The sequence below is a fragment of the Mastomys coucha genome, chromosome X (genome assembly GCF_008632895.1).
Source record: "Mastomys coucha isolate ucsf_1 chromosome X, UCSF_Mcou_1, whole genome shotgun sequence".
Lineage (NCBI taxonomy): Eukaryota > Metazoa > Chordata > Mammalia > Rodentia > Muridae > Mastomys > Mastomys coucha.
In genome coordinates this window covers 1,603,399-1,627,251 of record NC_045030.1, presented here as the reverse complement: position 1 = coordinate 1,627,251, position 23,853 = coordinate 1,603,399, and the positions used below count along the sequence as shown (strand labels likewise).

At 39.1% G+C, this 23,853-nt stretch overlaps 1 protein-coding gene across 2 annotated transcripts in view; it reads left to right on the top strand.

Annotated features, from left to right (window-relative positions):
* The window catches only part of Clcn5 (chloride voltage-gated channel 5), a 154,168-nt gene that overhangs the window by 92,670 nt on the left and 37,645 nt on the right, over positions 1-23,853 (top strand). For both annotated transcript variants that reach the window (XM_031386267.1, XM_031386204.1), the window contains one exon: positions 3,172-3,318. In XM_031386267.1, the coding sequence (XP_031242127.1) occupies positions 3,172-3,318 (147 nt within the window). The remainder of the gene's footprint in view (positions 1-3,171; positions 3,319-23,853) is intronic.

Genomic DNA, 23,853 nt, shown 5'->3' with positions numbered 1-23,853 from the left:
ATTTTGAGACTGAGTTTCATGTATCTCATACTGGTTTTGATCTCCAGATCCTTCTGCCTGTTCCTAAGCCCTGGAATTAATGACCTATGCTACCATGCCTTATTTCATTTAATAAATTTAAATTGAGAGTGAAATCGAGATATACTACTTTGTTAGCCCATTTTTTTCCTCATCAACTAAAACAAAGTTTGTTTCCAGTTGAGAGTTTTAGAAACCTGGAAAACCTTACTAATTGAAATTGAGGATTTTTTTTTGTAGGTTCATTGAAAATATCGAATCCTAGAATCAGAGAGCCATTAATTATGAATATTGATGACACTTTGATTTAAAAGGAACATTGGTATCTGGGGTGGGAGGAGAACAAGGACTTCTTTAGATTTTATGATTTGTATAATTTAATATTTTACTACTGTTCTGGTTTTTTTTTCAATCTTGTTGAGTTTGAAGTGGCATCAAAGTGTTATGTGGAATTCTTATGAACTTAGGAATGAATGGTCTTGAGGAAGAGGTGAATAAAGTCTTTAGATTCAGATTTAATATTCTTTAATATCATACCAAAATTCTTGAGAGTAATAGAGCATCATGGTACATGCCTATATTCACTACTTGTGCAACAGAGGAAGGATAATTACAGGTTCAAAGCCAGCCTGGGCTACATAGTGAGAACTTTGTCTCAAAAACAACACCACAAAACCAGAAATGCTTGGGACCAGACATTTCAGATTTTGAAATATTTGTGTATATAATAAAATAGCTTTGAGATATGACTCAAGTCTAAATATGCTAATTTGTATTTTGTATATAACTTATGCATGTTCAGAGATAATTTTATACAATATTTTAGTATACCTCAGGTTGACTGTAGCCTATTAGAGGAGACCAGTTGTGGGATTTCCATTTTTGGTATCTTGTTGGGACTCAAAATGTTTCAGATTTTGAAGCATTTCACATGTAAGATTTTGGGATCAGAAACAGTCAGTGCACAGTAGGTTTCCTTAAAGGACAACTAAGGTAAATGAAATTCAGGCTAGGACAATTCTTTTATCTCAGTCAGATGGGAAACGAGATCTAGTTTTGAAAGTTTGTTGTTTCTAGAGGAAACCTATGCATGCAGTTGGCCTAGGTTTCAGAAACAAGTCCAAGTGATATGAGAAGATATGTAGCCCAGGGTGTTGGAGACTGTATACATATGTATGCAACAGTGGTTAAGGAAAAAAGAGGATATGAATTCAAAGGAGAACAGGGTGGAACCACCATGAAGAAGTTCCTACTGAACAAATTTGAGCAATTTGAACATGAAAATGGCAGCAGTCAATTAGGATACACTGGTCAAAAGTATTGTACTTATATGCAAATACATAATGATTAAATTAAATATTTTATAAGAAACAGTTCATTAGTAACAAAATATCGCATCAGAAAATAATCGGTGTTACAGACAGACATTCTGTTGTACCTCTTAGTATAGGCCTAATCCCAGTCAGTGCTTACAAAGTAGAGGCAGGAAGATCAGTTCAAGGTTATCTTCAGCTTCGTAGTAAGTTTGACCTAAGAGCTTATATAATAACAAGTGGGAGATTGCCTACGAACCAGTTGTGACCTATAATCTTCAAAACTGTCAAATCCATGCACCTCACGCAAAGGCTGAGGAAGTACCCCAAGAAACCATTACACGGGTTACCGTTCTGTCACCATTCAGGACGTTAATAATTTTTTTCCCACAGACCAGCCTGGAAATCATAGCCATTCTGCTGCCCCATCCCCCAAGTATTGAGATGATATATATATATATGAACTATTTCATTTCGGTTATTTTTTCCTAATTTTGAAACCCTCCAAAGGTTAGTTGAACAAATTACAGAAATGTGAAGGAATTAGCAATTAATAATGAAATATTCATTTGAAGAAATCTACTGAAGTCAAATTTAGAGCAAATACAGAAAAAACACAGCTGTCAGAGAAAACCCATAGCTAGGTGTTGTTGCTCAGTCATAGCATGTGTAAGGTCCTGTGTTTGATCTTTAGCATTACCCTCAAGTCCCCCCCAAAGGTTCAATACAGCCTTTGCAGAAAGGGGGTGTGTTCTTGAGGAACAGAACCAATAGAATGAATATGTGTATATAAATGGGATTTATTAGATTGGCTTACAGGGTAAAGTGTGGATAGTCCAATAATGTCTGTCTCACATCTGACAGTCTGAGAATCTGGTATTTGCTCAATTGGAAGACTAAGATGTATGTTTCAGCAGTTCCAGTCTGGCATTGAAGGCCTGGAGAATTCCAAGAAAGCTCTAGCTCCAGCTGCATACATAGTAGAGGATGGCCTTGTCAGGCATCAATGGGAGGAGAGGCCCTTGGCCCTGTGAAGGTTCTATGCCCCAGTGTAGGGGAGGGCTGGGAGGTGGGGGTGGGTGGTGGGTGGAGGAACACCCTCATAGAAGCAGCAGGAGGGGGATTGGATAGGGGTTTCCGGGAGGGGGAGAAACCAGGTAAGGGGATAACACTGGAAATGTAAATAAATTTAAAAAATAAATAAATAAAAAGAAAAGAAAAGAAAAAGAGAAAGAGAAATGCCCAGAGGCTTACCTTTTAGTTGATTCCAGATCCAGTTGAGTTGACACCCAAGATTAACGATGGTTAATGATGTGATGACAGAGAAAAAAAATCATGATTGAAGCCATTAACCTTAGTTGTGGCTGTGCTATATATTTGTTTCATTTTTAATTTTAGATTTTCACAATTTCTTTTATCTGTATGCATGCTTTGTTTGTATGTGTGTACATGCGTCACAGCAATGCTTGATTCCTGCACAGGTGAGAAGAAGGCATTGGCTTCCCTGAAATTGTGCACTATCATCGGAGTGCAGGAAACCTAACTCAGGTCCTCTGCAAAGCACAAGTGTTCTTAACCACTGAGCCATCTGTCCAGACCCGATTGTTATATATTATATGCATTTCCTTGTATTGTATGGCCCTGTCTGCTGCTAATAAGATAAATAGTAGTAATTTTATGCACAGTGTGAGTGCCTTGAGAAATAACAAGCTTCGAAAATGAAATAAGCCCTGAAGTTGGCGACTTTACCATGCAATTGTGTGTACTTACCACAACGAACAAGTATGGTCAGGGGCTAATTGTTCATTGTTATAAGGCCAATACTTTTCTTTTTACACAGGAGCCATGGATAACAGAGGGTTTCATCAGGGGAGTTTTAGTAGCTTCCAGAGCAGCTCTAGTGATGAAGACTTGATGGACATCCCAGGGACTGCTATGGACTTCTCTATGAGAGATGATGTGCCACCTTTAGATCGAGAAATAGAAGGTATTGCTATTGCTACTTTTAATGCTATATTTTAATTTGTATAGAGTAGGCACACAGCCTTGCAACTTTTACTACATTCTTGTAGCCAACACCATTGACAGGATATAGAACTGTCTTGACCCATAGAAAAATTCTTTCTTGCTATTCCTTTGTTGCTTTTAGACCTCTGTCCTCCCTAGTCCTTGGTACCGATGGTCTTTTCCCTGGACTAGTAGTTTTTTTTTTCCCTTTAAGGAGATCATATTAATAAAATCTATATTATTTTAATTTGTGGGGGGTGTGGGAAGGTGGATCATGTGTGGGCCGTGGCGTGTACGTGGAGGACAGAGGATAACTTAAGGAATCAGTTCCTTTCTTATACCATGTAGGTTCTATGGATTAAAATTATAGTCACCATACTTAGCAGCAAGTGCCATTGCCCACAGAATCCTCTTCCTAGCCCTCTGGCCTGTGTTCTCTTTTAAGACTAAATTCTTTTACTCAGCTCAGTGCCTTGAAGGTTTATCATTTTCTTGCTTTATGCATACCCAGGAGTGGAGGAAGCCTTGAGTCACATGGTAAATGTGTTTGACTTTCAAAGAAAATGCCAAAATATTGTTCAGAGTGCTTATGAAATTTTGCATCTTAACTAGCTCTATGAGCATTCTGTGTGTTCTATATCTTGAACAGCTCTTGTTATTATCAGTAATATTTATTTTTGTTTTCCTAATAAGTATGTATCATTATCTCATGATTTCAGTTTTCTTAATGGCTAATGATATTAAATAGCATATCATATGCTTATTGGCCAGCATTATAGATCCTCCTTAGTGAAGTAGGTGCTCAAATCTTACATTTTTATAAATCTCTACTTTTTATAATTTTACTTTTAATTAACAAGAAATTATCAGAAAAGTTAGGTACTGTCTTAGTTGTTACTTGGTTACCTACTTACATTGTCATTTCTATAGCTGTATACAATGCCATGGTATGCTTGTGCTATTTTTTTTTCATATAACCAAGCTTCTATTGAGACATGTTTTAGTTACTCCCATTTTTTGTTATTACACATACTGCTACAGTGAACAACCATATTATGAGTGTATGTGTCTGGGTTTGTGTATTTTAGCTACTTATCTGGAGCTGTGACAAAACACTATAATCAATGAAACTTATAAAAACATGTTTAGTTGCCTTACAGTTTCAGAAAGTTAGAGTCCATGATGGTGGAACAAAGGCATGGTGGTAACAACAGCTGAGAGGTCTCATCTCAATCCAAAAGTAGGAGGGAGTGGGGAGGAAGAGAGAGAGCGAATGAAAGAGAGAATGAAAGAGAAAATGAGAGAGAGACACACAGATATAGAGAGGGACAGAGAAAAAGAGAGAGTTATACAGACAGGGAATTGGGAGTGTTTTCAAAACAAACTTCAAATCTTGAAGTCTACCTCCTGAGACACACCTCCTCCAACAAGGCCATACAACCTCCTAATCCTTCCCAATCAGTTCCACAAATTGGGGACCAAGCATTGAAAACATGATTCTATGTGGGCCATTATCATTTAAACCACTACTGTGTATATGTGTATCTTTTAAGCATACGAGAGCATTTTTAATAGCATGAATATATGACTGTTAATTTCTTCCACCATATTAGTATAAAATATCTTAATTTTCATCTTTATAATGTGAATAATTTTTATTACTCTTTTTCTTTTATTTTTTGAGATAGGGTCTCACTGTGGCTCTCTGGTTGACCTGAAACTTGCTATGTAGACCTTGAACTCATAGATATCTGCTTTTTGAGTACTAGAATTAATGGTGTGTACCACAACCTCTGGCATGTATTATTTCAAATTTCAGTTTTAATTAGTGAATGTGAACATAGTTTCTTGTATTTGCTAAACAATTTACTTTCTTTTTTCCTGAAAGCTTTCTGTTCACATGATGTTCTTGTTTGAGCCATTCAAGTGTCACTATTTTTTTTGTTGTTGTTGTTTTTCAATACAGGGTTTCTCTGTGTAGCCCTGGCTGTCCTGGAACTCACTCTGTAGATCAGGCTGTCCTTGAACTCAGAAATCTGCCTGCCTCTGCCTCCCAAGTGCTGGGATTAAAGGTGTGTGCCACCACCGCCCTGCGTGTCACTAATTTTTTGTCTAATATTGTTTGACTATATTTTTTCTCTTTTGCTTTCTTTTTCTTTCCCTCTCTCCCTTTCTTCCTCCCTCCTTTCCTCCTTCCCCCCTTCTTTCTTCTTGTTTGAGATAGAGCCTCACTCTTTTGCCCAGAGAGGCCTGGAACTTCCTAGGAGTGTGATGCTAACTAAGCTTGACAGCATAATTAGACCCTATTTTAAATGAAACTCTGTATGGATCATTATTATATGATTATTTATGCTATAATCCTTTAAACACTATAGCTTTTACAAGAATTATTTCATGTCCATTTGTCTGTGTAAAGAATCAGATTTTACAGAAAAGTATATTTGAACAGGCATTATGTGACAGATACTATTTCTGGAGAGACTTGAACGAATGTCTACTTAGCCCAAATAGGGAGCCCATGATAGATACCACCAAAGTCTAACTTGGTCAACCAATGAGTTTTATTGGTTTACAGGAATATAGGTGAGGGGTTATTTACAGGAGTAAAAATGACTCAGTGACAACTGTGTTAGTAAAGCCCACCCCAGCATGGGTCATGGCTTATGAAAGCTGGAGCTCCCTACACAACTTGCAGGCAACTCAACTGATTGGGAGTGGACTGTAATCCCAGCACTTGGGACATTGAACCAGGAGGATCACCAGTTCAATGTTAGGGAGTGAGCTACATAGGAAGACCCTACATCAAATGCCAACAACAGTAAAATAAACACAAAATAAAATACATCAAGGGTAGAGGAATGGCTTAATGGTTATAAGCACTTGCTGATCTCGAAGATCTGGGTTCAGTTATCGGCACCAACATGGTGGCTCACAACCATCTGAAACTTCAGTTTCGTGGCATCTGATGCCCTCTTCTGGCCTCTGTTGGCACTAACATACATGCAGGCTAAAGACCCATACACATGGGCTGGAGAGATGGCTCAATGGTTGAGACCACTGGCTGCTCTTCCAGAGGACCTGAGTTTAATTCCCAGCAACCACATGGTGGCTTATAACCATCCATAATGGGATCCAAAGCCCTCTTCTTGTGTGTCTGGAGACAACTAGAGTGTACTCATATACATAAAATAAATACATCTTTTATTTAAAAGACCTGTACACGTTAAAAAAAAAGATACACCCCATCACTTTTTTTAGGGAATCATAGGGAAGGATTCCAAAGATGTGTGGTGATTTGAATAGGTTTGGCCTCCATAGAGTCATGTGTTTGACTGCTTGACCCATAGGGAGTGGCAATATTAGGAGGTATAGTCTTGTTGGAGTAGCTGTGGCCTTGTTGAAGGCATTATGTCACTGTGGGTTGGGCTTTGAGGCCTTGTGTGCTCAAGCTATAACACCCAGTGTGGCACCTAGTCTCCTTCTGCTACCTGTGGATCAAGATGTAGAACTCTTGGCTCATCTAACACCATGTCATCCTGCATGCCACCATGCTTCCTGCCATGATGATAATGGACTTAACCTCTGAAGCTGTAAGCCAGCCCCATTTAAATGTTTGCCTTTATAAGAGTTACCTTGGTCATGGTGTCTCTTCACAGCAATAAAACCCTAAGGCAACATGACAAAGTCGGAGTGAACATAGCAATATGAAAAAGGTTTTCAGAAATGTGATGTATATCTGTAATCCTAGTACTCCAGAGCAGAGATAGAAGGATTGCTAGAAAATTAAGACTAGCCTGGTCTACACAGTAAGTTATAGGTCCACTAAGATACACTAATGAGATCCTACCTAAAATAGCCAATCTCCCCTCCTCCCAACAGAAAAGAAAGTGCAAAGAAAGATAACAAAACCTTAGGCTCAAAAGCAAGTTGTTTTGCTGCACACTGGCAATCCTAGTACTTAAGAAGCTGAGGTAGGAGGATGAAGAGTTCAAGACCAACCTGGGCTACAAAAGTAATTCAAGCTATAGAAGAAGACCTTGTCTCAAAAATCAAAATGAAATCAAAAGCAAGGATGACAAGAAATTTGAGTGGGAAAGGTGCTTCAGAAAATAGCCTGCAAATTTAAAGTTCATGAAAGAGGAGGTATTTGTGTCTTCATCGTCATGGGTTTTCTTATTAGCATAGTTCTGAAAAGGCAAACATTTGAATATACATGCATCTACAAACATAGTATGCTAGTTATAGCAGTTATTAGGCTATCACTAAACTGAGACCTCAATATATGCCCTCTGGTCAAACCAAAAATCACCTATCAGTCTAGTAAAAATAGTTGCTTATGGCATTATCACGAAGTCCTTTCATGTATTCATTTGGTAGCAGTACATAATCAGGTAAGTCATTGCTCATTATTGCCATTTCATGGGCTAGAAAACTGAAGCCAACTATGTTTTTGAAATTGCCTATGATAATGCAATATGTTTTTAAATAAGTAGTTCTCTACTACTTTTCAGTAGATTCTTAGAACTTAGAACTGATTGTAGTTCATTCAGATCTGTCCACAAGTAAAGAGGCTTCTTTTCATGAGACACATGCAAAATTAGCTCACTTACCATATATTCTGTAGTGATGCATTTTTCTTGCTTTGCTTTCAAAGTGTTCTTTCCTTATTTAATGTCTTCACATAGGATTTCTTAGTAAAGAAACCATTAATAGAAGAAAAGGCCAGAAAGTCATTGAAACATGATAGTGAAATTATGCAGAAAATGCCATATATATATATATATATATATATATATATATATATATATTTTACTGAATGATAGTGTGTACTAAAAAGTAAGTTCCACAGAACTTAAAAGTTAGTAAAAGTGGTTCTTGTTTTCCAGATGGCTATGTAGAAATTGATTTATGAAGAATGAATAAATCAGTTAGGCATGGCAAAGCTAACCACATCCCAGATAGTCTATAAATTAGAAAAAAAAAACCACTCAGGGTGAGGGGAGTGGAAAAGGACTTTGAGTTACTGGAAAACATTTGGAGCTGTTCTTGTTCTCCATCTGTTTTCACTTGCCTCCGCAAGGCCAGCAGTACATTCATTTATTCTTTCATTCATTCATCCATCCATCAGTATGTATGGTGTGCTCATCCGTACAAGAGATTAGCACTGGGCAGTCTCATAATGCTACTGAATTACAGAAATGGAACCTGTCTTTTTGAGGTCCAAACCTCCCAGGGTGAGGTGTGTGGGTGGATGGTGCCACTTAGAGCAGCAGGGGGCACAGCAGGCATAAGGAAGGCTATCTAGCTAGAAGTCTAGATGGCATAACATTGTGTACACTCAGGGATCTTATCTTGTGGCCAAAGCACCAACAAATGACTTAAAAGCAGAGGAGTGATATGATCAGATTTGAGTCTTGGAAAATTGACAGTGCAGAGGGCAAATTGAGGGCAACTCTGGGGATGGTGAAGTTTGTACTACTTAAATTCTAGGCAAAAGATCAGAAGGCCTGAATGAAGGCAACAAAAACCAAGTGGATGGGAAAGTGGGTTCCAGAGAAATTGTAGAAGGGACATTAAAAGGGACAACAGTACTGGGGTGAAATATAAGAAAATCAGGGGTACCTTCCAAGCCTATGCTGGTTACAGTTCTCCCTTATGAGCTACTGAGTCTCAGTGTAACTTCCCACTGGGTCAGGGCAGAGAATGAACATAGGTGATAGAACAAAAGCTTCACAGAACTTGAAATCCACCAAGGAGACTACAAAGCAGTTCTCTTTGTTTTTCCAAACTGTAAAGAACTCATGTTTTCCCGTCAAGGAGTAGTACAACAAACCTTGGACTCTAGCTCCTGATGAAACCCACCTTCATCACCTCAGAGTCCTGGCCTGGAATCCAAGCACTCAGGGCAGACAATAGTGGGTTCTAGGCTAGCCTGTGCTTCATGGGAAGACTGTCTAAAAAAGGAACCCTCAGCTAGGCTTCTCCCCAAGCTATGTGACCTGGTCAAATGTGTGGCACTCTCTTAACCAGGTGTTCTGGGAAAATGGGTGGTTAGGCCTGAGTCAAAAGTACCATGGGGACACAAACCACATGAGCTTTAAATGGTAAATCTTTTTGGCTTTGTTGCTGTTTTTGGTTTGTAGTTGTGATACAGGGTCTGACTTTGAAGCCCCGGTCGGCCTGATACTTACTATGGAGTGCAGGCTGCCCTTAAACCCTGAGCATCCCTTTGCCTGAGTTGGGTTATAGGTATAAGCTACTAGGCCAGGCTTCATAATGCATATGATGATATCCACAGGCTTAAAGCTGCCTTTACTTTTGCTTCATAGGGAAATGAGGAGATTTCAGACTCCATATCTGTTAGTGTTTCACTCATCTCTTTATGTTTATTAAAGCTTATATTAAACTCAGATTTACTTAGCATTACCTCACATCTCAGCCACGTTATCACTTTCACAGAGACATTGTTTTGTCACCTTAGGCCCCACTTGTGACACATCCTTGGGTTTTTCCTGTTTTCAGTGACCTTAACAGTTTTGAGCAGTAGTGAGGTATTTTATAAAATGCCCTCCTTTTGAAACTTACCCGATGTTTTCTCCTGATGAGGCTGCAGTTGAGGCTTTAGGAGATGAAGACCACTGCGATCAAGTGACCCATCAACATGACATACTGGTGTTGATGGTAACTTTGATCACCTTACTGACTGAGTTTTCCTTCCTTTCCACACTGTACTCCTCATAAAGGAGTGGGAAACCCTTGCTTAAGGGCAGAGGAATTACGTTCTCTACACGGGAGCTTTGTTTACTTTCCTGGCCATTTATTTATTCCATCTTTGTATTGTTCCATACTTCAGGTTCTAGTCTGTTCATACTTTCTTTTGTTGCTTAGGTTGTTCCAGTTTTGTCCTTGAATGGACAGTACTTCCCCTCTCACTGTGGATTTGTTTTTCATACTCCCTTACTTACTTTGTTGCTTAATACCAAGGCAGGAAAGGCTCATTAGCCATCTCTCAAGGAGCTCTGCTTTCCTTTCATTCTAGCACCGAGTTACAAATGAAGACAGGGAACTAGTTATTCCCACTTCTACAAAGGCTATTTGTTTGAGGTAGGATTTTATGGAGGCTGGCCTCAGACTCACTGTGTAGGTGTGGATGGGCTTGAACTACTGATCCTCCTTCTGAAAGCTGGGATTGGAGGCATGTATCACTCTGCCTAGCATTCTACCAAAGTCAACTGAATAGATATTAAGTCTGTTGGCATAAAATGTTTCTGTGTGAGACAGATTATATAGTCACATCTACATTAAGCTGAACAGGAGTCATACCGATCGACATCTCTACTTTTAAGAAAAATCTATTAGCACCCAATTCATTTTAGCTGTTCTGCTTTGCTTGCCTATAATCTTGTCCTCTGACATTGAGAAACCTGCCTTGCATTATCTGTCCTACGTTACTTAACTCTTCTTTTCCAGTATACATGTATAGTGGGTTTCAGAGTTGCTAACAAGTACACACCAGGAGAGATAAGTTTCCAGCTAGCAGGATTTATACAGCAAGCCTTTTGTCTTTGTGTTTAGAGTTTCTCTTTATTTCTACCCTGGCTAAGGCTGATCCTTCCTCCCTTATCCCCCTCAGTGATGCTTCGGATACATATAGATTCTTTTGTTTCTTACCACATTCCGTTTTGGGGTCCTCAAACATTTACATGATTCTTTAAAACGGCACACATTACATTACACACATAGTTCTTTGAGCTGAAGGTCTGTGGGTGGGACAAATGCATATTGATATGTATTTACTCTTACACTGCCATGAACAGTAGTTTCACCATCCTAATTAACCTCTTGTGCTTTTCCTGTTCTGTCCAAGCCTCTAGGAAGTACACATCTGTGAATTAGCTTCATAAATTTGTTGGTGTTCTTTTAATGTCATATAATTGGAATCATATATACACCATGTAACCTTTTCTGACTGGCTTTTTCAATTTACCAGTACACATTTAAGATTCACCATTGTTTCTGTGTATGCTGCTGCATGCTTCATATCCCAGCCCTCAAGAGGGCTAAGCCTGGGCTACATAACAAGATCCTGTATCCAAAAAAAAAAAAAAAAAAAAAAAAAAAAAAAAAAAAAAAAAAAAAAAAGAGCAAGAGGATTCATCAGAAGTGGTGAGATATCCCAGTGGATAAGGGTGTATGTTCCCAAGCTTGACGCTTTGAGTTCCATCTCCCAGTCACATGTGGTAGAAGGAGAGAACTGACTCACAGGTTTTCCTCTGACATTTACATGTATACACAAATGTACATACACACAAAATAAAGAAATGGGTTTTTAAAAAATATTCCTTAAAGTCTTTATGTGGGTTGGTAGCTCATTCCTTTCTTTTAATGGATGATAGTTCATTGTCTAGATATATCACTTTTTAAAAATACATTCACTTTCTGGGGAATATCTTGATGGCGTCTAGGTTTTTATTTTTTGCAGTTGTGAAAAAGGTGCTGTAAATATCTGAGTGCAGTTTCCTTTTTCTTTTTGGACGAGGAAGAAGAGGAAAAGGGAAAGGGAAGGGTTTATTTCAGTCACACTTCCGTATAACAGTTTATCATCAAAAACAGCTAGGGCAGGAACTCAAATAGGGAAGGAATCTGGAGGAAGGGGCTGGTGTAGACTCCATTGAGTACAGGCTGACTCAGCTTGCTCAGTCTGCTTTCTTATAATGAACCCAGGACCAGTGTCCCAGGGGTGGCACTATCCACAATGGGCTGGATCTTCCACCCCCTATGTATCACTAATAACTAATTAAGGAAATGCCATACAGGCCCGCTTGCAGTTCCATCATTTTAAAAAAAATAATACAATAAAATATGAGATAAAACAAAAACTAACACATTAAAATTGGACAAAACAAATAAAAAATGAAAAGAACCCAAGGGAAGGCATAAAATCACAGCCCACTCATTAACACACTCAGGAGTCACATAAAATCACTATGCTGGAAGCCATAATACATACACAAAGGATCTGGTGCAGACCCCTGTGAAAGCTACTTAGTCTCTGTGAGTTCGTATGGGCTTTGACCATGTTGCTTTACAGGGCTTTGTTCTCCTAGTGACCATTCCCCTCTGGGTCTCACACTCTTTCTGCTTCCTCTTCTGTGGGTTCTCTGAGCTCTGAGGGGGAAGGATTTGATGGAGACATCTCATTTAGGCGTAGTGCTCCAAGGTCTCTCACTCTCTGTGTAATTTCTGACTGTGGGTCTCTCTATTTGTTCCCATCTGCTGCAGAGGAAGCTTCTCTGATGATGGATGAAAAGGGCACAGATCTATGAGTATAGCAGAATGTCATTAGGAGTCATTGCAACATCATATTTATTTAACAAGTAGTATTTGACTTTTCCCTACACACCTGGGCTATCTAGTCTCAGGTTCTTGGCCACCCAAGTAGTGTCAGTATGGCTTGTATCTTGTAGGGTAAGTCTTTTGTCAAATCAGATTTTGATTGATTACCAAAGTATAACCTAATAATTATATCTCATCGGTCTCTGTTGTTATGTCCTCCTTTTCATTTCTAATTTTGTTAATTTGGATCTTCTCTCTCTGCCTTTTAGTTCATTTTGATAAGGGTTTGTCAATCTTATTTATTTTCTAAAATAACCAACTCTCTGTTTCATTTTTTACTTTGTATTTTGTTTGTTTGTTTTTATTGATCTCAGCCCTGAACTTGATTATTTTGTGCTGTTTACTCATTTTGGTTGTACTTACTTCTTTTGGTTCTAGATCTCCATTTTTTTTTTAATGTAGGCATTTAGTGCTGTGAACTTTTCCTCTTAACACTGCTTTCACTGTATCCCATAAGTTTGGGTATGTTGTTTATTCTCTTTTATTCAATTCCAGAAAGTCTCTCTTCATTTCTGTTTCCAGAAGCCTGTGGCTTCCCAGAGAGTACCTGCTAGAGCTGGGGTGTGGTGAGGGTGGGGAATAACAAATCTAAGATTTTGGTGGGGGAAGGTCTGTGAGATTAGGTGGGAAGAGACTTCTGCAGGTGTTCTGTTGTTGATGTGGGAATGAGACTAGGTGATGATTTGGGGGAATGGAGTGAGGGGATTAGATCTGTAGTTAGATCCTGCTTCTCTGGCTGGAATAGTCTGTGGGCTAGCTGGGAGTGCTTGCTGGAGATTGGAGCTGTGATAAAGCAGTGATTGGGGTGGGAGGTCAGGAGAGGAAGATCTGAGGAGTCCACAGTCTGGGAGCAGAGACAGGGGTGGGGTGGGGTTTGGCAGGTGTTCTGTTACAGAGCTGCACAAGGGACTAAGGGATTGGATTTGGGAATCCAGAATGAGAGATGAAGCCTGCAGTCAGCCTTCTTTCTCTGTCGGCTGGCTGGGCATTCTCTTACTGCTGAGGTTTTCCTTGCAGGGTTTTACTCTTTTATTGTCTTGTTAATGATTATAGCACACTTTTATAATGATTTGTATGTATTTTAAAAATTGTAAATCTACCATTTTACTTGTCCTTTCCCCCTCTCCAATCCCTCCCATGTACTTATCAACTCTCAAATTCATGGCCCTTTTATATTTTAATTTTTGTTACCTCTCTCTCTCTCTCTCTCTCTCTCTCTCTCTCTCTCTCTCTCTCTCTCTCTCTCTCTCTCTCTCTCTCTCTCTCTCTCAGGGCTGACCACTTGGAATTGGCTAACCCTTCCCAGGGCTCTTCTCTGGGGGAAGATCATGCCTCCTGCTTTCAGCATTTTCCTATTGCCCATAGTTCTTTGTTAGGGTTGAGTCTTAAGGGCTCTTTGTGATGTGAATCCCACTCCTTTATTAGAGATATGCTTTTCAAGCCCATGGCTTAGCCTTTTATTCTCTTAATGGTAGTTTTTGAAGTGGAGAAATTAAAAACATTTTAATTGTCATATGAAAGATCAGACCTAAGCCTTGTGTGTATTAGGCCAGCATTCTACCCTTACACTACACCCCCAGGATGCAAATTTTAATATAATCCATTTTATTGTTTGTTTTTATTACTTATCTCATGTATAATAACTAACCTAAATGAAAGATGTAAAACTTCCAGGAGCTAACATAGAAGAAAACCTACCATGGTCAAGGATTAATGATATTTTTTAATCTACATCCTGACTAGGATTATCTAGTTTGAGTTAATGTTTGTGCCATCTCCTTTCCCTTGAGTTAATGTTGTTGCCCAGGTTGATCCTAACAGGATAAATGTGTCCTTGCCTTCTTCAGGGTACCTGGGTAACCAAGTACAGCTGAATGTGGTTAATGTGTGCCCAGGCTTTGCAGTTGTTGAAAAGAGTCTTGTGTCCATTGAATTAGTTCTCTGTTTTCATCATAGATTGAGTTACTATATTTGTGAGTCTTTCTGGGCTCTGTACCCTGTACCCTTGATCTCTGCATCTTTTCTTTTGACAATATCATTTGTCTCCTGAGTTTGATCCCTTGTAATGCCAAAAATAAAAATCACCTTGTTTTGATTATCTATAACTTTACAGTAAATGTTAAAACTGGTTTATGTGAGTTCTCCAAATTGGTTTATCTCCAGGACTGTATTGGTTGACTGTTCTGCATGTTTTTCTTTTCCACATGAGCTTTGAAATCAGATTATAGTGGCAACAGAATCATTTGCTTGATATTTTTACTCTTGTTTTTATTTTGAGTTAGGGTCTCATTACATAGTTCAGTCTGGCCTTGAACCTGTGACGTCAGTCCTTAAGTACTGAGATTTCAATTGTGAGACACCATGTCTGTCTTCTCTCTCTCTCTCTCTCTTTTTCTAATCGGTACTTTAAACTTAATAATAAAAATGTCCTTCTAACACTATGTTAAAAGCAGTGTGTGTGTGTGTGTGTGTGTGTGTGTGTGTGTGTGTGTGTTTGCAGTTCTTGGGACAGAACACCAGAATCTCATACATGCTAGGTAATCACTCTGCTACTGAAGTTGTATCTACTTTTAAAATGTGTTTATTACTTATTTGGTGCTGGGGACCAAAGCCAGGGTCTCATATATACAGGTCAATCAATTCTACTATCTGAGCTCTAGCCCCAGCATCTTTTCTTTCTTATTTTGAGACAGTCTTTGTAAGTAACTCAGGCTGACATTTACTATAACTCACTGTATAACCTATGTAAACCTCAAACTTGTGATCCTCCTGCCTCAGCCTCCTGAGTAGCTGGGATTCAGATGTGCATGCCTACTACCTCCTATAAAACTGATATGTTATTTTTCATTTCATATAGGTACTTCTATGTGTGTGTAATATTGAGAGATGGTCTCATGTAACTCAGATTGCCTACAAATTTACTATGTAGCTATGGCTTGCATTGAACCCCTTATCCTTCTGTCTCCCAAGTGCTAGGGTTACAGGTGTGTACCATACTGGCTTACTTGAAAAAAGATTAAATTTATTTGGAGAGCTTTTAAACCATAGTTTAGATGAAAGTGTGATGTACGATTTCTAGGGATGAGGGAGTAGAGTTCAGCTCTTCTTCTGTTGCTGTATTATAGTGTAATTTCATTGTGTTGGGATTTATGGCAAAGTAACTAGGCACTGAGATATATTTACTACTTGGGATGACCAGGCATCACAGGTGTCAAATTCCTATAGTGACTTTGTTTTTGTTTCCCTTCGTAATTCTGAGTTTGCCTACATCTAGCTCCTCTAGAAATTGTGTGTCTTGAAAATTTTTCAACTGTAATTTACTCTTAGAGTACCAGAGCCCTGTTAGAGTGGTGCTCAAGCAATTAGATTAATTCGTAGTGTTTTACTGGGACTGTGTCTTGTGGCTTTGAACTTCACAAGTTTTCCAAGTGATACTTCTTGCCTTCACTCCACCCTTTCGAATTCACAATCTACTTCCTTGAAGCCTTGGCCCTGCTGAGTATGTATTCCCCCTCAGGTTAAACTGGAAAGCTAGCTGGGGGCTGGAATGGGAGGAATGCCCTTCCCCCATCCAGGAATTAGGCAGGGGCAAAGTACTTTCCCTTGGAGCATATTTGTCTGTTGTGAAGGAATCTCTGGGCATGTTTCACAAGGACTACTTATCTCTCCCCTAGTCAAGGTCAGGAGATCTTTCTAGGATCTTCACTGTGAGAACTTGGGGAAGATTCTGACAGTAGAACTTTGGTGTGGGACCCCAGAGACTGTGGATTTCTCAGATTGATGCTAACCCTCAGAGCTCCAGCAGTTCATTCAACATTGCCATTTGAGGAGAGCTACCTTTTGTTGTTGTTCTTATGGCTCTAACCCACTTTATTCCAGGTAAGCAGATCTCTGCTGAGAGTCTTTGGGTAAACTATCTCTTAAGACTTCAGGGTCACAGTTTCTTCTATAGCCTTAGTTCTCTGATGGGTCCAGGAAAAAAAATGACTTTTTTTGTATTGTCTAGCCATTTCTCTTCTAAGGATAACAGTAAGAGTTTCTAAACTGTTTACCTGGGAAAACTGAATTTGAAAGTTATGTATTACAGCCAGGGCTACTCAAGAGAAACCCTGTCTCGAAAAAAAAAAAAAAAAAGAAAGTTATGTATTTGTTATATTTGATTAAATTTAGTTTTGGAGTTTTTGAGGCTAGGTCTCATGCTATAGCCCAGATTTATCACAATTTCACTATGTAGACCAGGCTTCCTTTGAACTTGTGACTTACTCTCTGGGGTACTCCTAGCTGATTTTTTTTTTTTTTTTTTGTGCAAGGGATTGAAGCTCAGAACTTTTGCATGCTAGGCAAGACCTTCTACCATTTGGATTACCCTCACCTGAGCCTCCTATTTATTTAGAGACAGTAAATCTACTGTAGTGATCCTTTGATAGTACTGAAATTTGTGAGATTATCATCTGTATTACTTTGTTCAATTTATGTTAAATGGTAAAAGAGAAGAGTATTGCAATGCTTCAGAGGCATGGAGTGCATGGTACCGGGGACAGAGATCTTTGCTATCAGTAGGTCCTCAAAATATATATGGTAATCATGTTACCTCGTACCTGTAGCTCTAGTTAATCATATGCTAAACGGCTGGATCCCAGTGAGGGACTGGGTTGTTCTAATCTCCATTAATGAGCTTTTCTTTTCCAAGGATTGGTAATGCCAGTTTATGAATTTGCCAGAAGAGTACTTTCAGATAAGTATGCAACCACTATACTGTTTTTAATTCATCAAAGAAAAGGTCCTCTCAAATGTCTCTCAGTATAGTATGAATGACCAAATAAAAGCATGGCTGAAACAATATTAACCGAAACTCTAAGGCACCCAAAAATAAAATTGTAAGAACCAGAGGCAGTAGATGACCCCAAGGAAACAGTGTTTCTTAGGCACAGCAGGGCAGCTGCAATATGAACTCATGGTGGTTTGTGATAGCATACACAAGTCCTGTGCAAGCCCAAGTCCGAGCAAATCCCAGCTACAGCTGCAGGCCTGTCCTCACCTGTTACCTGCTAGAAGATGGAGAGAGATTTAGTAGATGACCACACATGCAAGAATATTGAGCAGCACAAGAGAGGCTCTCTCTGTGTGTGTGTGTGTGTGTGTGTGTGTGTGTGTGTGTGTGAGTGTGAGTGTGTTTGTGGGGGGTGGTTTCAGGGAAGAAAGGGAAAGAAAAAATGGTACAACTATATCATCATCTTTAAAAATAAAAAAAATTTTAAAAAGGATAAAAAGTTGGGTGGGTACATCTTTGAAGAGTTGTAGGGGTGGCTGGATATGATTAAAACATCTAGGAAACTTAAAGAACAAATTTTGTGTCGTGTTGTGTATATTATAAAAATAATATGAATATCTGCTTTGCTTTAGAGCTGGCAGATCTGTACAGTCCACCAATGTTAAGGCAGTTGCTGAAGTTATACAGCTAATGCAGTATGGAGCTACAATTATAAGTTATACTTTCTCCCTACTGGTTGATATGTCCCTCTACCAGAAAGACTTCCTCATTTACAAAGCCACCTTCCTGTTAAGGCTATCCTTCTAGTGTTCACAAGAAATTGTCTCTTGATCTGTCTCTAAATACTCCAGTGGTCTGCCTCCTAGAACATGGATCTGCTCTTTCCATGCCCTGTCTCTATTCCTCTTTGTTACTATATTTATTTATTTATTTATTTATTTATTTATTTATTTATTTTTGTTGTTGTTTTGTTTTGTTTTTGAGACAGGGTTTCTCTGTATAGCCCTGGCTGTCCTGGAACTCACTCTGTAGACCAGGCTGGCCTCAAACTCAGAAATCCACCTGCCTCTGCTTCCCAAGTGCTGGGATTAAAGGTGTGCGCCACCGATGCCCAGCTCTTTTTCTTCTTTTTAAAATCATTCCTATGGGCTTTGGAAAAGTAGCTCAGTGGTGGGTAAAGCACTTGCCTAGTGTGTGCAAGGCCATGGGTTTCAGTCCTAGCACATAAAATACATAAATTCATATGGTACATAATCAATGAAGATAAAGCCTATTTCAATGCCATGCTGAAGTCCCCCTCTTTTTCCTACTCCAGGGAGCCTGTCAGGTCAGTTCTTTCTGCATCTACTCATGTCCATAGACTGACTGTCTCTGACTCTCTCAAGCTCTGTCTCTCTGATTTTTAAGGGTCTTAAGATGAAATTTGTGCCAATCCTCCTACCTCAGCCTCCCAAGTGCTAGGATTATGGGCATGCACAATCATGCTGAGGTCTCTTTTTCTTATCCCCCCTGCCCTCATGGCAGTAGGTACCAAACTCAAGACCTTGAGCACATCTAGGCCAGACATACATTTTAAAAAGAAACATACTCTATGATGGTTTTTGAGACAAGGTATTTCTGTGTAGCCTAATCTATCCTCAAACTCCAGATAATCCTCCCAAATCAGCCTTCCAAATGCTAGGACTGCAAGCCAGAGTTATCACACTGAGCCGTACTTAGGTTTAGACAAGTTTTATTCACATAATATGTGTGAGGAACTTTTGTCTCAAAGCACATCAGTCTCATAGGACTGAACCATTTCATTGATCCCAGTTTGTAGTACTCTAGTCAGCACTGCAATGAGGAACACATATACTGCTATTTCCAAATAGAACTGGCTTTAAGAGTAATTCTCAGATCAGCTATATATATGACTTTTTGTCTTGTTTTGTTTGTCTACAATTTTTTTTTTAAGATAGGGCCTCATATAGTCCAGGCTGGTATGAAACTTGCTATGTAGCTGAGTCTGGCTTTGAATGCCCTCCTTATCCTCCTGTTTCTTCCTCTTAAACACTAGGATGACAGAAGCATGCCAACATGAGCAGCATTTTTGTTTGTTTGGTTTTGTACTATTAGGGATTGGGTCCTGGGCCTTGTATATCTACTAGCTTAAGATCTCTAACAGTGACCTAGAGCCCTAGCTATGGTGTTTAATACTCATCTTCTATACAAGATATCACATTCTTCTTGTGGATTTAGGGAGAATCTCCTCGTTGGTATTCTCTTATTGGCAATCTCTTGTCCCTATGCTTTTGTTGTTGTTGTGTTTTGAATATTGATAGGGAAAATCCAGTATAGACTTCGATATGTTACTAGGCAGATGAGCTACCCAGATGAGTTCTTAGCAGTGTGGTTTGTAGTGTGTATTTTAGGGTGTTTTTCCCTATCCATTACATTACAAATCCTCATGTCAGCCCCATAAATGTGTAACTTCGGGAATGAAAGAGTTTCGAAAGAAGAAGTAGAAGCACAGGGTACTGTCTGGAACAGGCCTGGTGAAGCAGGCTTATAATGTCAAACACAGGAAGCTGAGGCTGGAATAGTGCAAGCTCAAGAACTGCTGTGACCCCAGACAGACTAGTGAGATGCGGTCTCCAAATAACCAAACATGGGACTCACTGGTAGAATACTTGTGTCCCATGTGTGATGCCCTAAGTTAGCAGCTAAGCTCCTTTATTGCCAGTTCTGCATTAGTTTATGTGGCATCCCAATTAGTAGAAGCATGAAAAGAGCAATCCTCATGTTGTTTGTCCTAACATTGGTTAGTAGCACCCTGGCTACTTTAGTGAAACCATGTTGGGTCAGGAACTTCCAGATTCAAGCAGATGCTAGGAGCAGGACATAAAGATGGAAACTCTAACAAATGTCCACAGCTTCGAGACATGGGGATATATTTAATGGAGACAACAGATGAGGGTAGAAGTACCAGAATTTATATCCCTGCTCTTCTCCAGATTCCCCTGTTCCTTTCTGTTATGCTTTACATTCTCATTTTTGTCTCGTAATCCTCAAAGATCACTTTAATAGCATGTATATGGAATGTGTTACAGTTCTATTATCTAGTTCCCTCATAACTCTTTTTATTGTCTGTCTTCAGAGTTACAGTAAAGAGTTTTGTCTTCCCTGTCTTTCCCATGTCTTAAATACTTACCAATTGTAAGCTGTGCTGTGACTAAAGCCAAGCCAAAGATTCCTAAGTGAAGTGAGTACAGGGGTGTGATACTCAGATCAAAACAGAACACAGCTCAGTGGATTGCTTATTGGATGCTGTACTGGTGTGATGTCTAGGTATATTTGTAGATGGACTTGTCTAGCCAACTGCTGGACTGTGGGAAAGCTCAGGTGTTTTCAAGGGATGTGAATGGCACTCTTTGGGAAAGAGGTTATGGAGAGATCCGATGGTATTGTAGTATTTAACAACCTGAAGATCATTTATAGATACATAACAACAGAGCAGCAGATTACCCAAGGTCCACCGTAGTAGTTCAGAGTCTTGTATATTCAGCAGTACTCTTCAGGGTTTAGAAGCGAGGCCCAATTGGCTGATATATGCTTTTTGGCCACTGCATTTGGTAAGTGGGAAACCAAAATAGAAAGCAAGACACACTGAAGATGAAAAAGTACCACAAATGTTGACTAATTATTAGAGCTTTGCCTAGACTGTGTTCTAAGCATGTAGATGAAGTGGAGTGTGAACGTGTATGTTATGGAGTGATCACCAGTGGAAGAACCAGGGGAAGACTGGAACAGGGGAAATAGGCATGAAAGTGAGAACTTGCCCCTAATGGGTTCCTCATTCTTACTGTCAAATGGAAGCCCTTTAAATGGCCACAGGATGAGTAGTATCTCATGCTAGGCATCATGCTGCATTTATATTCATAGATGAAGTTGTATTGGATATAACATATCCCCATAAACCCAAAACACACTTTTAAAAAGAACTATTTTATAGACAGTAACCCAGTCCATTTCTTTAAGTACTTATTTGATATAGTAACAAGTGATATTACTAAAACAATTCTTCAAGATCTACACAGTTTTTCTCTCTCCCTTCTTGCGTTTTTGTTAGTGTTTAACTACTTCGCTTAATCAGTTACTATTCAGCCCCCTAGGTAAATTTCTAATGGCTTGTTGCTTGGGGATTGGAATAAACATTATTCCCAAATCAGAATTTATTTCTTGCATTTAAGGGATTTTTTAGTTTTAAACAAGCGATTTTGTTGGGAGGGGAAGCCTGGGAAAGGCCTTCTGTAGCACAAAGGGGGTTCGGTGATTTCATTTGTATGCCGCCTTATTCAGGCAGTGTGTTTCTAAGGACCATGGCTGAGTCTTCAGACCTAAATGTAACTTATTGAGAGGCCACTTCAAACTTCACTCCCCCTTTTCTGACTGGCTTACTCTATGCTTTCTCCAGACTTGGGCAATGCAAATCAGTCTTTGAGGGAATTTTTCTTTTATCATTTAACTAGATTTTAATGTAAATCATTTTCCTCTTAGAACATCAAATTACTTTCTGCATGCAACATTAACAATGCTATCAAAGCTTGAGATAAATTTCACTGTTTTTCACTTATTTGAGGCAAAAATCTAGACTCACTTTACTGCCCTAATTTGGAATGTAGACTTTATTAATTTTCCTCTGCTTTCTTCTCACTGCATGGATACATTAGATGAACTCATAACACGGTGTTGCATTAATCACACCTTGCTAGTTGCTCCTCCTGCTCCTTTTGACCAGCAAGTTTTATGAGTTTCCTCTGTGTAGTTGAGAAGTTAACCTGCAGTGGGGCATGTCTAGGGGCTTCAGTTATTTGTCAAATGAGGTCCAGAGAGTTGGTGAAAGAGTGTAACCTACTTAACCCGACTCCCAGAGGAAAGCTCAGAGGAGCACCATTGCCATCATCTTCACTGCACCTTAGATACATTATACTTCCCATTCTAAACCTTATGGGGAAGATTTTTAAATCCCTTGTCCACACTTGTCCTAAATGTTCTTTGAAAGGTCATCATTGCTCAAAGTTTTCAAAACATCGCAGTACGAGTCACAACTTTGAAGCTACCAAACAAGCTGGCTAGATCTGGGTTCTGGAAAGATAACTCTGCTTGGCTCTAAATATTTACTTTATTATGTTTTTAATCATATGATACACCCAAAACTGGTTAAGTGTTTTGTGTTATTTCCCAGACTTTCAATTGATCTACACTAAGCATTCTTTACGGTGAACATATGTTACAGATTACAAATCTGGCAGAGAAGGGAATAGAGGCAAGAAAAGAATTTTCAAACACTCAGCATGTCAAACTGAACCCGGTGACTCATTTCTTAATCTAAATTGTAATTAAACCTCATTTTAGCATGAAAGCTACACCATGTCTACTAACCCTCTGGTACTCCAAAGAGCTTTGCTTGGGATAGATCAGGTTCCTAGTGTAGAAGTGTTTGTGCCTTTGTTAAAGCTGTGAACATCATGAGAAATTGTCAATTAATGTTGTTAACATGGGCCTACCTATGCAAACTACACAGAAATATAAACTACTTAAGTGCCCAAACATGTTATCTTTGCTAACTTGGCTGCTATATGCTCTGTCTGCTGAAATGTGAAATTCTTTAAAAAACACACATTCTGCTTGATAATATAGGTGGCTATCAGTGGTCTTCAGTTACTATAGTTAAAATTGTGATTAGTAAGGATTAATTTGTAGGAGGCCTTTGATTCTGGGCATATAATTTTCTTTTAATCTGACAAACTAAACATCCAGTTGTATATGAGAATCACCCTGAGCATATAAACAACTGTTGCTTTTTGCAGTGTTTTAACTCATTGCCATGTAAATGTAGTTTCCACTCTGTTTGAATTCTGTTCCTTAATGCTCTGTTAGTTCATCAAGATATAATTATGATGAACTAAATGAGTATAAACCTCATGCAGTGCCTTGCACTTCATAAAGTGGTGTTGCATTGACATTTCAGGGTGTACAGGGCTGAAAGAACCAATGAGATTAATAACATTTCAAACCTCTACATATAGGGTCTGATTATTGGAGCACACTGTAACTGGGTCAATGTTAAATGGTGGCTGTCCTGCTGATTCACTTAGGGAGTTAAGAGATGACAGTTTTATTCTTCTTTACTGGACTGGCCTTACTGCACAATTAATTAAGACCTGCTTACAAATAGCCTTCAGGATAGGGCCAGAGATGGGAAAGTCTTTACAATAATGGAACCTTAGGAGTGAATTTGTTCTCAGGGCTGCAGTAGCTGCTCAGCCAGCTTGGATTACTGATTACAGAGCATGCTGCTTTTTTTTT